General features: G+C 40.9%; 1 protein-coding gene and 1 long non-coding RNA gene across 2 annotated transcripts in view; one reads left to right on the top strand and one right to left on the bottom strand.

Moving 5' to 3' along the window:
• The window catches only part of LOC147573624 (uncharacterized), a 116,675-nt gene that overhangs the window by 2,516 nt on the left and 97,780 nt on the right, over positions 1 to 16,379 (top strand). Inside the window, exon 2 of the long non-coding RNA XR_015244893.1 lies at positions 10,396 to 10,447. This is a non-coding gene — a long non-coding RNA (uncharacterized LOC147573624). The remainder of the gene's footprint in view (positions 1 to 10,395; positions 10,448 to 16,379) is intronic.
• CXCL17 (C-X-C motif chemokine ligand 17) lies at positions 2,665 to 16,263 on the bottom strand. The gene is made up of 4 exons (XM_025914921.2): positions 16,008 to 16,263; positions 7,408 to 7,488; positions 6,691 to 6,792; positions 2,665 to 3,104 (listed from the first exon to the last, which is right to left on the bottom strand). The coding sequence occupies exons 1-4, from the start codon at positions 16,084 to 16,086 to the stop codon at positions 3,007 to 3,009; spliced, it is 360 nt and encodes a 119-aa protein (XP_025770706.1). The 5' UTR covers positions 16,087 to 16,263; the 3' UTR covers positions 2,665 to 3,006.

Below are 16,379 nucleotides of genomic sequence, written 5' to 3'. Positions count from 1 at the left end.
GGATGTGTGCCCAGTACTCTCCTACCAGAGGGGAGGGGCTTGCCCTCTTGTGTCATAAATAGGACCCCGCCCCACTTACCACTCAGTTAAAATGTTTTTTTCTCTTAAGGCAAGTATCCCAACTTAGTCTTTTGTTTTAACTCAGATGACAGAAGCCAGATTCTGGATGAGTGCTTTTTTTTTTTTCCCTTACACTTCTGATGTTTCAGGAAAGGGTCATGGGGGAGACCCTCATGCTGTTGTAATAATCTTTTCCTCTTTCTTCATTCTTTAAAATGGCTGCCAGTTTAACATCCTATGTTACTGCTTTGATCAGTTCATTCCCATATTAAAAAAAAATGATGTCCTCCCATTTTTACAGCTTGAAGCCCTTTTCAGTGGCATTTGAGATCTTCCACACCATGTCTCTAGCTTTGAACTATGGCTATGCGTATATGTTTTCTGTACTAGACTGGAAACTCACAAGGTAAAATGACCATTAATGCTGCTGCTGATGATAAGAATAATCATAAATATTAAAGGCATTCTATGTGCTGGGAAACTGTGCAAGGGTTGTTTTTCTTGTTTTTTAATATATATTATCTTTTGTAAGATCATGTCTGATTTGTTGCCATACCTGCCTTTTTTAAATTTTTTATTTATTTTTTATTTTTTTAATTATTATTTTTTTTTTGAAAAAATAAATAATTTTTTATTAATTTGACAATTTGGTTATTTTTCCCCAGTACTTCTGCTTTGGTTTCTCCTATGGATAGTAATAACTTATATACTTTATTTACCTGGAGAGGTCTATTGAAACTTTAAAGTCTTTTTTTTTTTTTCAATATATGAAATTTATTGTCAAATTGGTTTCCATACAACACCCAGTGCTCATCCCAAAAGGTGACCTCCTCAATACCCATCACCCACACTCCCCGCCCTCCCACCCCCCATCAACCCTCAGTTTCTTCTCAGTTTTTAAGAGTCTCTTATGCTTTGGCTCTCTCCCACTCTAACCTCTTTTTTTTTTTTTTTTTCTTCCCCTCCCCCATGGGTTTCTGTTAAGTTTCTCAGGATCCACATAAGAGTGAAACCATATGGTATCTGTCTTTCTCTGTATGGCTTATTTCACTTAGCATCACACTCTCCAGTTCCATACACGTTGCTACAGAGGGCCATATTTCATTCTTTCTCATTGCCACGTAGTACTCCATTGTGTATATAAACCACAATTCCTTTATCCATTCATCAGTTGATGGACATTTAGGCTCTTTCCATAATTTGGCTATTGTTGAGAGTGCTGCTATAAACATTGGGGTACAAGTGCCCCTATGCACCAGTACTCCTGTATCCCTTGGGTAAATTCCTAGCAGTGCTACCGCTGGGTCATAGGGTACGTCTATTTTTAATTTTCTGAGGAACCTCCACACTGTTTTCCAGAGCGGCTGCACCAGTTTGCATTCCCACCAACAGTGCAAGAGGGTTCCCGTTTCTCCACATCCTCTCCAGCATCTATAGTCTCCTGATCTGTTCATTTTGGCCACTCTGACTGGCGTGAGGTGATATCTGAGTGTGGTTTTGATTTGTATTTTCCTGATGAGGAGCGATGTTGAGCATCTTTTCATGTTCCTGTTGGCCATCTGGATGTCTTCTTTAGAGAAGTGTCTATTCATGTTTTCTGCCCATTTCTTCACTGGATTATTTGTTCTTTGGATGTGGAGTTTGGTGAGCTCTTTATAGATTTTGGATACTAGCCCTTTGTCCGATATGTCATTTGCAAATATCTTTTCCCATTCCGTTGGTTGCCTTTTAGTTTTGTTGATTGTTTCCTTTGCTGTGCAGAAGATTTTTATCTTCATGAGGTCCCAATAGTTCGTTTTTGCTTTTAATTCCCTTGCCTTTGGGGATGTGTCAAGTAAGAAATTGCTATGGCTGAGGTCAGAGAGGTCTTTTCCTGTTTTCTCCTCTAGGGTTTTGATGGTTTCTTGTCTCACATTCAGGTCCTTTATCCATTTTGAGTTTATTTTTGTGAATGGTGTGAGAAAGTGGTCTAGTTTCAGTCTTCTGCATGTTGCTGTCCAGTTCTCCCAGCACCATTTGTTAAAGAGATTGTCTTTTTTCCATTGGATATTCTTTCCTGCTTTGTCAAAGATTAGTTGGCCATACTTTTGTGGGTCTAGTTCTGGGGTTTCTATTCTATTCCATTGGTCTATGTGTCTGTTTTAGTGCCAATACCATGCTGTCTTGATGATTACAGCTTTGTAGTAGATCCTGCCTTTTTTAAAAGTGTTTATTTATAATTGAGAGAGAGCTAGAGAGCAAGCAGGGGAGGGGCTGAGAGGGAGGGAGACACAGAATCCCAAGCAGGCTCCACACTGTCAGTGCAGAGCCCGACGTGGGGCTTAAACTCACGAACTGTGAGATCATGACCTGAGCTGAAATCAAGAGTCGGACCCTTAGCTGACAGAGTCACCCAGGTGCCCTGCTATACCTGCTTTCTTGGCCCCACCTAGCTCTTACCCCAAAAAGGTTTGTTGAATGAATGAAAGAATAAAAAGTTGGGCAGTGGAGAGGAAGAGAGTAAGACTGGTGGTGGGGAGAAGTGTGTGTAGAATCTGGGAGTAGACAGGCTAAAATGGGGGATTGAATGAGCTGCCAGACCCCATTTGAAAGAAATGATTTGACTTATTGCATTTAAAAATATTTATTGGCTTCTGTTTGCTACTTGCCTGGTTATGTTTAGGGTCATTTGGGATCAGCTAAGAAACTGAGGTTTCCAGGTTTCTTTCAGGTAATTAAGGTTAAGCCCAGGGAATGGGTGTGCGTTGGGCGGGGATCGGTAGGGCACAGGAAAAGACTAAGAAGAGAAGAGGGCACTAGAGAGAACAGTAATCTTGGAGAAAATGCTTTGTGAAAACACGAGTGGGGACAAGGAGGCGGAGCTGCAAGTGGGAGAACATCGTCTAGGTGCACTCACTGCCTTCTGGACTGAGACAGTTGCATTGGGAGAGTGGGCCTTCAGGGCTCCTATAAAGGCAGAGCAAAGCTTTCCAGCTGACATCGTGTGAGAAATTGCTGGCAGGCTCTGGAGTGCTTGTTTGGTTTCCTGTGGTGCCTTTGGTGCCCTAGGGTTAAAATAAAGACTAATGTTAAAAACATGTAAAAAATTTAATTTTTTTCTCAAAAAAATTTTTAATATTTGTTTAATTTTGAGAGAGAGAGAGAGAGAGAGAGAGAGAGACAGAGCATGAGTGGGGAAGGGACAGAGAGAGAGGAAGACACAGAGTCTGAATCAGGCTCCAGGTTCTGAGTTGTCAGCACAGAGCCTGATGTGGGGCTTGAACTCACGAACTGTGAGATCATGACCTGAGCCTAAGCTGAATGCTTAACTGACTGAGCCACCCAAGCGCCCCTTAAAAATTTAATTTTTATGAAAGATTTAAAAATTTTTTTTTTTTTCAACGTTTATTTATTTTTGGGACAGAGAGACAGAGCATGAACGGGGGAGGGGCAGAGAGAGAGGGAGACACAGAATCGGAAACAGGCTCCAGGCTCCGAGCCATCAGCCCAGAGCCCGACGCGGGGCTCGAACTCACGGACCGCGAGATCGTGACCTGGCTGAAGTCGGATGCTTAACCGACTGCGCCACCCAGGCGCCCCAGAAAGATTTTAAAATGATATAAAAGTGATACTAATCCAATGGAAAACATTAAAATAAAAAAAAATTAAAATTGAAAATAAAAAATATATATCCTTCACTCCCCATTCCCCAGAGCTAACTATTGTTAATAGTTGGCTATATAGCCTTCCATATCTTTTTGTATGTAAACATAGTAGTTTACTTTAAAAAACAAAAAGGAGGGGTGCCTGAGTGGCTCAGTAGGTTAAGCTCCTTGTCTGGCTCTGTGCTGACCATGCCGAGACTACTTGGGATTCTCTGTTTCTCTCTCTCTCTCTCTCTCATGTTCGGGCTCTCTCTCAAAAATAAATAAAACATTAAAAACAAAACAAAAACCAAACAAATGAGAAAAACCCAAAAATGAGATTAGGCTATACATATTGCTTTGCTCTGCACCTTTAACAAATCATATGTTATTGCAAAATGTTATATATACACATCAATACAAATCCATAAAAACTTACATGTGCAGTTTATTGTTTAAAATTTCTTTGATTTTTCTTTTTTTTAAATTTTTATTTATTTTGAGAGAGAGAAATAGAGAGCAAGTATGGGAGGGGCAGAGAGAGTGGGAGACAGAATCCCAAGAAGGCTCCATGCTCTTAGTGTAAGCCTGACATGGGGCTCGAACCCATGAATGGTGAGATCATGACCTGAGCCCAAGTCAAGAGTCAGACGCTTAACCAACTGAGCTACCCAGGTGCCCCATACGTGCAGTTGAATTAATAGTTCTAAAGCAGATATCCATGAAACTGCTATCTAGGCCTAAGAAATAGAGTAGAAATAGAATATTGCCAGCAATACCCCTCCTTTTCTAATCTCTATCCTCCTTTTCCCCCTCACAGAGGTAATCCTGACTTTTATAGTAAACACTTACTTTCTTTTTTGTTTTACTGCCTAATTATGTATTCCTAAATAATTCTGTTTAATTTTGCCTATTTTTTTAAACATTTTTAAAAAATTTATTTTTGGGAGACAGAGAGAGACAGAGTGTGAGCAGGGGAGGGGCAGAGAGAGAGGGAGACACAGAATCTGAAGCAGGCTCCAGGCTCTGAGCTGTCAGCACAGAGCCTGACGCGGGGCTTGAACCCACGAATCATGAGATCATGACCTGAGTTGAAGTCTTGTGTCTTTTTAAAAAATTTTTCACTCAATGTTGCATTTGTAAGATTCATTTACATTGTTATGTGTTCATTTTCACTGATATATGATATTTGAATATACCACCATTTATTTGTTGGTCAGTTTCTTTTTTTTTTTTTAAGTAGGCTTCACACCCGGTGTGACGCCCAACGCGGGATTGAACTCAAAACCTTGAGATCAAGACCTGAGCTCAGATCAAGAGTCGGAAGCTTAACCAACTGAGCCACCCAGACGCCCCCATTGGTTAGTTTTTGGTTTGGGGTAGTTATGAGCAATGCTACTATGAAATTCTTGTACATATATCCTGGTGTATATAAGAATACATTCCTTTTGGGGCGCCTGGGTGGCTCAGTCAGTTAAGTATCTGACTTCGGCTCAGGTCATGATCTCACAGTTTGTGGGTTCGAGCCCCACATCGGGCTCTGTGCTGACAGCTCAGAGCCTGGAGCCTGTTGGATTCTGTGTCTCATTCTCTCTCTGCCCCTCCCCCACTTGTGCTCTCTTTCTGTGTCTCAAAAATAAATAAATGTAAAAAAAAATTGAAAAGAAAAAGAGTACATTCCTTTTGAGCATATACCTAGGAGTGGAATTTCTTGGTCAAAGAACTTAAACTTTAGTAGATAACTGCCAGCACTTTTTCAAAGTGATTTATCAATTAATCATTCCCATTAGCAGGATATGAGAATTTCTCTGTCCTACTCTTTGCCAATACTTGGTATTGTAGGACTTTAAAATTTTTGCCAATCTGATGATGTATAGTGACATCTGTTTGGTTTTAATTTGCATTTTTCCAATTACCAGATTTCCCTGTCTCTGAAATGCCTATTCAAATATTTTGCCTATTTTTCTGTAGTGTTGCCTGACTTCCTTTCCTTGGTCTGTCAGAATTCTTTATATATTCTGCATATTAATCCCTTTGTCAGTTTTATATGCTGCAGATATTGTCTACTTTTAGATTGTCATTTCATTCTTTTGATGACCAGAATTTCTTAATTTCAGTGAAATCAGATTTATTGATCCTTTCTTTTATGGCTTATCCTTTCATACCCCAAGATCATGAATATATTCTCTCATATTCCCTTGTAAATTTGCTACTGAAATTTATATCTTTAATGTACTTAAAACTTATTTTCGTGAAGCATGTGAAGTAGGGAATATCTCTTTTTCACTTTATATATATTGTGGTTATCTTTCTGATCAACACATAACAATTTAACTCATTGTTTTTGACAACTACTGAATTGCCCAGTTTTCTTTTGATGAATATTTTTTATTTCCATCAGTTTGTCAATACAAATACTGCTCTAATTAATATTGTGTGTATATCTTTGAGTATCCATGCTAGTATTCTATGCTGGAGATTTCTTGAAGTGAGATTACTGGGTTAAAAGGTACACACATTTCAATTTTTGGTAGATACTACCAAGTTGTATTTGACTTTTACCTGCAGTGATAAGGATGCTGATTTCTCTCATTCTTAATAATATCATAATACTAATCAGTTTAATTCGCTAATTTACTTTTAATATGACATTTAAAAACTGCTCAAGGGAGGAATCAAGTTCTGTTTGACACTGACACTGGTGTCATCTTCAGAGATCAGTGATCAATGGCCAGGTCTCCAATAGCCCCATCTCCTTCCACTTTGATAGGCAGTGGGCTTCCAAAATGTAAGAATTTGTTTGAAACTTTCTAGTATTAGGAAAATTGTATCCTGCTTTCCTTCCTCTTCCTATTTCCCCACGAGTTGACATTGAGTAGAAAGGACTGAGAGGTGTGATTATCTTGGTCTTCATTTCACTTCTCTTGTCTGTTCTCAACCCCTGCTTCGGCTCTAGTTGATTCCACAGTGACCCTCGTTTAAGGAAGGTCATTCTTTTGAAACTTACTGGTTTTCTTCACACTGCCCTTGAAATGGTCACAGGGACACTGCTTCTTTGGCAGCCCGGGCACTGTCATGAGTTTTCTTTTAGGAGCTCTCAGGAACCAGTCTGAAATAACAGGGTTGCTGCTTAGACGGGAAGATTAATGTGTTTCAGAGTAGGGAGTAGGGCAGGGCTTTACTTGCCATCTTTCTTGCCTTCCAGTTTATTACACTGCAGTGGGGGCAGGGAAAAGAGTCAACACAGAACTGTAGAGATACCCATTTACGTGAACACCAGGATTTCTGACTTGTTTTGCCTGACCTGTATTGGCAAGAATTTGATGGCAGGTTTGGAGGAGGCATGAGGATATCATTAAGGAGACCAAAAAGTGAAGAAAAGATCTAGGTGTCTGCCTTGGCCAAGCATTTTGCCTAATTTCAGTCTTATTTATGAATATAACAAGGTTGAAAACAAGATCCAGGAAATTTTTGGAAGGCAGCCCTGGGTTCTTGGGGAAAAGCGTAAGGGGGAAGTGGCAGCCAGAGATTCAGCCAGCTCCCCCTGAACCTTGGGGGTTCAGCTCTTGCCTGAGACTCAAGAAGACAAGAGTTGGTGCTGCATGCGGTGGGCTGGTGGAGAGGGCAGTGGGTGAAGTCATCCTAGAAGATATCTGCATTGGCGTCAGGGGGACTCAGGGGAGAGCTGGATTGTGACCTGTATACTGCTATTGTTGATACTGACCTTTGCACTCACATTCTTGGCTGCCTTCTTGGAGCCACCTCCTAGGAGCCTGGCGTTGGTCCCGATGGCCTCTGGCGACCCCTGGTGGAAGGAAACTGGTCACTTCCAGGCACTGGAAAGGGAAGGGACCAACAGAAATGCTCCCCCAGCATTGTGCTACCTAGTGGAGTTTTTCCCTTCCTTTTTAGTCAGGGATCCTAGGGTACTTCGAGAGATGACTATTTTAAATGGATAAGGAAATGAGGTTTAAAATCTGGAAAGCGGGGCGCCTGGGTGGCTTGGTCGGTTAAGCGTCCGACTTCGGCTCAGGTCATGATCTCACCGTCCGTGAGTTCTAGCCCCACGTTGGGCTCTGTGCTGACAGCTCAGAGCCTGGAGCCTGTTTCAGATTCTGTGTCTCCCTCTCTCTCTGCCCCTCCCCTGTTCATGCTCTGTCTCTCTCTGTCTCAAAAATAAATAAACGTTAAAAAAAATTTAAAAAAAATAAAATAAAATCTGGAAAGCTTAGCTGGAGGTAGGTGGAAAAAGAATGGCTTCTGGATGGAAAAAAGGACAAAAGGTGGGCGTTTAATTAAGACCTGACAATATACTCCCCACCCCAACATGCATTAAAATTCTCATGACTTAAGGAATGAGAACAAAGAGCAGATTATTATATAAACTAGTTGGGATCTTCACCTGACCTTTAAGTTCCCTGTATTTGAATCCATAATCCCAGTTCAGCTATAAGAGGATGGTATTTACCTTTGTGCCTCTGGAACAAATCCATTACTCTTTTGGCCTCTAGTCAAGTTTGTCTTATCACCTGATGCTGTCTTACTCCAATTTTGTGATACTTAAAATACTTTTATGACTATCAAGGATGGTGGATTGTAGACTTGAGATTCTGGAGCTAGAACTGGGCCCGGATGATGCTTGTCTGTACAGTAGTTTCTGATATTTCCTATAAGAATTAATTATGCCTTCACATGGTTCCCCGTTGTATCTGAATGCAGCTCTCTTAATGCACAGTTATACAATATAGTTTGTTGTTTGAAATCTGTTGTGGACTGAATCGTGTCCACACACCCCCACCCAATTCATGTTGAAACCCTAACTCCTGGTACATACCTCAGTATGACTGTATTTGAAGACAGGGTCTTTAGAGATGATTGAGTTAAAATGAGGTCATTAGGATGGGTCATAATTCAGTCCGACTGGAGTCCTTACAAGAAGAAGAGATTTGGGCAAAGAGACACCAGAGATATATGTGCACAGAGGAAAGATCATGTGAGGGTATAGCAAGAGGGTGGCCATCTGTGAGCAAGAAAAAAGGCCTCAAAAGAAACTAAACTTGTTGACATCTTGATCTTGGACTTCTGGTCTCCAGAACTGTGAGGAAATAAATTTCTGTTGTTTAAGCCACCCATTCTGTGCCATTTTGTTATGGTTGCCCTAGCAAACTAAAAATCTTTCTCTGACACCAGACTCTGAACCAGTGGCTCAGTAGTCATTCAGCTACATACAGCTGACAGATGGTAGGCACTTGGTAAATGTTTGTTAATGAGTGAATGAACAAGTTGTCTAGAGAGGGCCCTCAGAGATCATCTGGTTCAATCCAGGTCTCTTTCCCAGACTTGTGCCCTTTCTGCCACACAGATGGAAGGTGTTGCATCATTTCCCCACGTGCTAGTTTTCAAATGTTCTCATGTTCTGTTTTGAGTGCTGTTAAAATAATTTAAACAAGCAAACATAGCCCCTGCCATCTAAACTTTTCTAGTATTTTACTCTCATGTGACCTTTACTTGTAGTTGCAGAGGAAAGCCACAGAATATTAGAGTCAGAAGGAATTTTGGAGATTATTTAGTTGGATCCCTTTATTGAGAAGTTTTTCTACCTTAAATGTAATATACCTATTTTAGAGATGATTTGGAAGGTACAAATAAAGAAATCTTTACTTTTATCATCTGGGTGTATTTTGGTGTGTTTCCTATATATGATTTTCTTTATACAGTGATAACCATAGTATGTGAACACGTTTTTTTTTGGGTTTTTTTTTTTTGGTTCATCTTATAAGCATGTTGCTATGTCATCTCCATAATGGACATTTTTATTCACTTTTTTAAAAAGTAGTCTCTACACCCAACGTGGGGCTCGAACTCGTGACCCCGAGATCAGGAGTCACATGCTCCACTGACTGAGCCATCCAGGCACCCCCATAACAGACATTAAAAAAATTTTTCTTAATGTTTATTTATTTTTGAGAGAGAGAGAGAGAGAGAGAGAGACAGAGTGTGAGCAGGGGAGGAACAGAGAGAGGGAGACACAGAATCCGAAGCAGGTTCCAGGCTCCCAGCTGTCACCACAGAGCCCAATGCAGGGCTCGAACCCATGAACTGTGAGATCATGACCTGAGCCAAAGTCGGATGCTTAACTAACTGAGCCACCCAGGGGCCCCCATAACAGACATTTTTAATGACTGCATAACATTCCCAACTAGTGTGTGTGCTCCACATTATTTAACTGTTTGTCCATTGCTGAATATTCAGATTGTTTATTTTTGGATATTGATAAATTCTTCCTGTTTGTTACTGTTTTCCAAATGTTAGATTATTGTCTTGGGCAAGATTTCCCAAAGTGGAATTACTGGGTCAAGAGTTAAGAACAGTTTTATGTTGCCTGATATTATTACTAAGTTGCTTTTATTTTTTTTTATTTTATTTAAAAAAAAATTTTTTTTAAACGTTTATTTATTTTTTGGGGACAGAGAGAGACAGAGCATGAACGGGGGAGGGGCAGAGAGAGAGGGAGACACAGAATCGGAAACAGGCTCCAGGCTCTGAGCCATCAGCCCAGAGCCTGACGCGGGGCTCGAACTCACGGACCGCGAGATCGTGACCTGGCTGAAGTCGGACGCTCAACCGACTGCGCCACCCAGGCGCCCCCTAAGTTGCTTTTAAAAGGGCTTCATGAATTAACTAAATCACTGTCTGCCTTTTTTTTTTTCAGTTGAGAAAACTGAGGTCCAGAGAGAACAAATGGAATGCCCAAGTTCACAAAGGTAATGGGGATACATCTGAAGCTAAAACCCAGGTCCAAGTTTCTTAGTCTGTTGTTCTTTCTGCAGCCTTTAGAATCCTAATTCCACGGTGTGACTTAAAATGAAGCTGCATGTTACTATAGTATTATGTCTCCCAAACCTCAGACATTTCTGGATCACCTTTATAATTTTTGCTGTAGCTTGTACCACCTCTACTGTTATTTGCCTCATACTTTTTCTTTAAGTACATTTAATTTACAAAACAGCTTCATCCTATGCAGTATTATCTGTGAGGTTATGGGTTTGGTACATATGTAGATTTTTTTCTAACATGCATTAACATAAACGTGTAACTATTAAAGTAAAAGCTAATTTATGCCCTACCTAAAATCAATTTTGGCAAATACTGATATAGGTGAATAAGCATCAATTTTACATGATCTGGGATCAACAACTTTCTCTGTCACTTAGCTTCTTTGATCTTTGGTTCTCTGGCTTGTAAAATGAGGATCATTGTGTCCATCTTGCAGAGTTAGGAATAAATGAGCTACTAGTGGTGCTCGATGCCCAGTGCCCAAGTAGGTGTTCAGTATATGACGATTATTGTGGTGGTTATTATTGTGGACTTCTATCACTGAGTCCCAAAGAGTGTCTATGCTAGAATGTTAGGTTTGTTGTTTTCTGGTGACCTGTATGTGAAAAGAAGTTACTTATTACACTTGTTAGGACTTGGTGGTAGATCTGTCATTATTTTGACTTCCCAGTTCCACTACATATTAGCTTTATTATTTTGGATAAATTGCATAACTCCTATGTCCCATTTACCTAATTTGTAAAACGGGATTTATAATAGTCCATTTGTGTGTGTATGCATGCATCTGTTTCCTAACTTTGTCCACTAGAGGGCCTAGAAGCACTCGCACCTAGTAGCCATGGGCAATACTTTAGTACTCATGGTTTGTGAGGACTATTCTCCAATGAAAGGAACCAGGGCTCCTTGGAGAAATGGCTGATTCCAAGGCGGGCCAGGGAAGTACAAGATAAGCCTGGAACATCTTGTGGTATCAGAAAGTCCAGAACTGCTAAAAAATGATATGTCAAAAAGACACAGAAGCCTGCTTGAAGGAGGTCTCAATGGTCAATTTTGAGACAATATGAACAACACAATAAATAATGGTAGCAATGGGTTATAATCCATAAATGTCCATGAGTCTTTACTCATATAAATAAATAATTCAAGGGGTGCCTGGGTGGCTCAGTCAGTTAAGCCTCTGACTTGGCTCATGTCATGATCTCATGGTTAGTGAGTTCGAGCCTTGCATTGGGCTCTCAGCTGTCAGCACAGACCCACTTTGGATCCTCTGTCTCCCTCTGTCTCGCCCCTCCCCCACTGTCTCTCAAAAATGTATAAACATTAAAAAATAAATTAAAAATTCAATAAATAAATGGGAGAGAAGGAACAGCTTTTTTTTTTTTTTTTAAGTTTATTTATTTTGAGAGAGAGAGAGGGACAGAATCTCAAGCAGGGAGAGAATCTCACGGTACATGGGGATCGAGCCCCGAGCTGAGACCAAGAGTCGGACGCTCAACTGACTGAGCCACCCAGGTGCCTGGAGCAGCTTTTTCTTATAGAATTCCAGTTAATAAATATGGAAGGAATGATGGAAATAGGAAATCATCATTTGGCTAATACCATACTAACACTTGTTGAAGGTGGGTGGGAATCCTCAATGGATTTTAAAAATTAATGGGCAAAAGTATGATGAGAAGAAACAGGCTATTTGCATAGTCTTAAAGTATCTCTCCACAAGATACTTATTAATTACAGTGGGAAAACCAGTAATTTTACACTAGAGAAACCTGGCAGACACCACCTTAACCAAGTGTTCAAAATTAACATCAGTAGTTGGGAATTCAGTATTACGGGCCGTCTGCTGTGATGCATGGAGAAGGCACACATTACTTTTGTGGTATTCTTACCAGAAATGCATAATCTGAATTTAATCAAGAAGAAACATCAAGCAAACCCAACTTGAGGGACTTTCTACAAAATAACTGACCAGTACTCTAAAACTGTCAAAATCATGAAAGACAAGGAAGGCTGAGAAACTACCGTAGTTTGGGGGAAATCAAAGGAGATGTGATAACTTTATTTAGTGTAGCATCCTGGATTGGACCAAAAAGAGACATTAATGGGATGATTAGCAAAATCTAAATATTAGTACATTAGTTAATAGTATTATATCAATGCCTATTTCCTGGTTTTGATCATCATATTATGGTGTTGTAAGATGTTATTTGAAAAAAAACTGGATGAAGCATATATTGGAACTCTGATTATTTTTATCTATTTTTTTAAGTCTGAAAAATGAAACATTAATTAAAAAATATATTAGATTTCTGTGAGGACACAATGAGGCAATGTGTGTGAAGTGTTTAAATATTACCTGCCACATAGGATTGCTTAATACATTTTGGCTATTATTGTAGGTAATTTTATAGTTAATAATGATATTGTGAGTAATTAATCTATTATTATAAGTGATTTGTTTCCTAACATTTTCATATATTCTTATCTGTTCTCCTCCCTTTCTGTGAAAAACACACTGTACATGTATGTGGTTATTTTGAGATAAAGTAAGATCAGATTTTATTTTGAGAATTTTTTTGGCAGGGGAAGGTGGGGGGGGGGGTGTCATTTCTTCTAGCCAGACTTGGGTGCTGCAAAACTCCTTGGCAGGGTTACACGAATTTGAGCCGGATGTGTCTGTAATAGCACCACCTGGTGGCACAGAAAACTTTCCCCAAATTCATTGCCATTGTGCTTTAGGAGCTACTGTAGGAATTTTACTCAGTCCATTTATTGAATCCTTGCTAGGTACACATTACAGATAATATTCACAACAATGATATATTATAAGTAGCATTTTACTCCTTTTAAGATGATAAAACAGGCTCCAGAAAGCGAAGCAGCTTGTCTAGGGTTCAAAATAAGTGGTGGAGCCAGGATTCAGATCTAGGTTCTCTGGGCTTCAAGGCTGAGTTTACAGGTCCAGGTAAGTCTGAACGCGTAGCCAGGTTTGAGAACTATTGCTATAGAGCAACTATTGCTGAGAGCAGCACTCTCAGCTGGGGAGTAGTTTTCCCCTCCAGGGGACAATCGGCAATGTCTGGAGTTAACTCTGGCTGTCTTAATTGGGGACAGAGGTGAAGAGGCTGCTATTGTCATATAGTTGGTAGAGACCACACAGATGCTACCCGAACATCTTACAATGCACATACGTTCTACACCCTACAACACAAAATAACACCCTGCCCTAAAGCGCTGTCCAGCCCCAAATGTCAACAGAGCTGCTATCAAATCCAGGTGTAGAGTCTTTAAAGGCAACACTTTGAACTTAGAAACCTGAGCATTTTATTCTTTTTTTGTTTTTATGTTTTATTTATTTAAGTAATCTCTATATCCAATGCGGGGTTTAAGCTCATGACCTTGAGATCAAGAGTTGCATGCTCCTCTGACCGAGACAGCTAGGTGCCCCATGAGCATTTTATTCTTTCACTTAGCAAATATTTACTAAATATTATGCTGGATAGTGTGACGGATATGGAGACAATATACCAGATTGTGCCACCAAGGAGGTTACAGTCTAGAAGGGCAGGGGGGTGAAGGTAGGAAAGGCACAGCAACACCTTCAGTATAAGACGGTATGTGGCAAGTGCAAAGAGAGAGTCAAGTTTAGGCCAGGCACATTCACAGGACAGAGAGCTCACATCTGGTCTTGAGAGGAATCAGGGAGGCCGTGAGGAGGAGGTGGATTCTGAGCTAAGAGTATGAACAAAGTCAAACTAGTAGGAAGGCATAAGAGCTGTTCAGGGAACAGCCAACAGTCTAGTTTAGGTGGAGCCTAGAGTACTTGTTAGTGAGTGGAGGGGTGGATTGGGAAAGGCAGGTTGTGGTTAGAGCTTTGAATCAAGGCTGAGGACTCTAACCTTGGTGTCTGTTGCAATGATGGAAAAGCCTTCCCTTCCAGACTGGTGGTCTAGGCCCTGATGCTATGGGCCCAGCACCTTCCAGAGAGCTCTCTCTACAAGGGAGGGAAAGTTTGAAATTGGGGTGGACTGAGGTAAACTTCTTATTTTAAGGACCAAGTTGATGATAAGTATGCAGCAAAGCTATCTTTCTCAAAGTAGCCTTTGGGGAGATGGTTCTCTCGAGTAGAAACATATATGGGATGAGCTTTCTTCTGCACAGTTGTTCTGCTAAGGGCTAGGCACTTGAGATGTAGTGAAAGCTGGAGCCTATTTGGAACCCTTAACCTAAGACCTGCTTCCCAAGAGATGAGCTTAGTATGGCTAAAACTTCCAATGTGAATGCTGTCTGGTAATATGATTTTTCTAGTTTATTACTTTATCATTAAATAGCGTTAAAAATTGTTGGTGGCATATCTGGTGCACTATAAAAGAATATAAGCAAGGACTTCTCTCTTCCTCAAATGTACAGTTGCCTTCAACACCTTTACTCCACCATCACCAAGACTGGCTCTTCTGGAAAGGGATTAGAGGGAGAAGGCAAGGGAACAAATCTTTTAAATTTTTTAAATGTTTATTTTTTGAGAGAGAGAGAGACAGAAACAGAGCATGAGCAGGGGAGGGGCAGAGAGAGAGGGAGACACAGAATCGAAAGCAGGCTCCAGGCTCTGAGCTGTCAGCACAGAGCCTGACGCGGGGCTCTAACTCACAAGCTGCGAGATCATGACCTGAGCTGAAGTCAGATGCCCAACCGACTCACTCAGACACCCCTCTTTTAATTTTTTTATGTTTATTTTTTAATTTTTTATTAAAAAAGTTTTTTTTTAATGTTTATTTTTGACAGAGAGAGAGAGACAGAACATGAGAGGGGGAGGGGGAGACAGAGAGGAGACACAGAATCCAAAGCAGGCTCCAGGCTCTGAGCTGTCAGCACAGAGCCCATTGCGGGGCTTGAACCCATGAGCCGTGAGATCATGACCTGAGCTAAAGTCAGATGCTTAACCGACTGAGCCATCCAGGTGTCCCAGGGAGCAAATCTTTATTGAGCCAACATGTATATATTTTGCTAGCTACAGTTCAGACATTTTGATACTCTCTCATTTCACTATCACAATACTCTTTGGATGTAAGTATAGTTTTCTCCTGTTTGTAGATGAGGAGGCTAACTTGCCCCAAATCCCTATGGCTGGAAGGGGCTACATTTTTAAAAAAATTTTTTAATGTTTATTTATTTTTGAGAGACAGAGAGAGGGAGAGAGTGTGAGCAGAGGAGGGGCAGATAGAGAGGGAGACACAGAATCCAAAGCAGGCTCCAGGCTCCGAGCTATTAGCACAGAGCCCGATGTGGGGCTCGAACTCAGGAACCGTGAGATCATGACCTGAGCCAAAGTCGGGTGCTTAACTGACTGAGCCACCCAGGTGCCCCTGGAAGGGGCTACATTTTAATGCATGTTTTGTTTTGGTTTTTTGGCCACATTTTCTTCTCTATTTTGCCACATTCCCCCACCCCCCACCCCCCCGTTTCCCCTTTATAGAAAATTAATCTTATTACCTGGATTTCGGCTGCTAGAGACCATAGGCATCAGCATTAGTGGCAGCAACAGAAGGAGGGAAGAGATTAGAATTCTCATTGCGATTGTTGGTGCTGCTGTAAGGTCGCCTGAAGAAAGTGTGGAAGGTTCCCAGTTGGAGGCTCCCGGACTTCTTAGGATGGCGGTCTGGGCTTTAATCCCTGGCCAGTGTTCCCATTAGAGGGTGAGAACACCTAAGTGACGCTGACCTTGTTAGGTAACAGGTTTACAGGAATCTGGGAGGAAAAACTGGGCAAACAAAAGAAATGAAGCATTCTTAAGAACACAAGAAGGTGACTGATAACTTGGCTGCAATACTGGTTCCCTTCCCGCCTCCCTACTCCCTAGTATGT

The sequence above is a fragment of the Puma concolor genome, chromosome E2, assembly GCF_028749965.1.
Source record: "Puma concolor isolate L17-30 chromosome E2, mPumCon1.1.hap2, whole genome shotgun sequence".
NCBI lineage: Eukaryota > Metazoa > Chordata > Mammalia > Carnivora > Felidae > Puma > Puma concolor.
Note: the sequence above shows the minus strand (reverse complement) of the source record. Positions and strands in the feature narration are given on the sequence as shown.

Excerpts from the sequence above, each read along its gene's own strand:
- CXCL17 (XM_025914921.2), bottom strand. The coding sequence starts at position 16,086 with ATGAGAATTCTAATCTCTTCCCTCCTTCTGTTGCTGCCACTAATGCTG. Across the intron at positions 7,489-16,007 it reads CTCTAGCAGCCGAAATCCAG|GGGTCGCCAGAGGCCATCGG; the intron begins GTAATAAGATTA and ends TCCTTCCACCAG. Across the intron at positions 6,793-7,407 it reads CCAAGAATGTGAGTGCAAAG|ACTGGTTCCTGAGAGCTCCT; the intron begins GTCAGTATCAAC and ends CTGTTATTTCAG.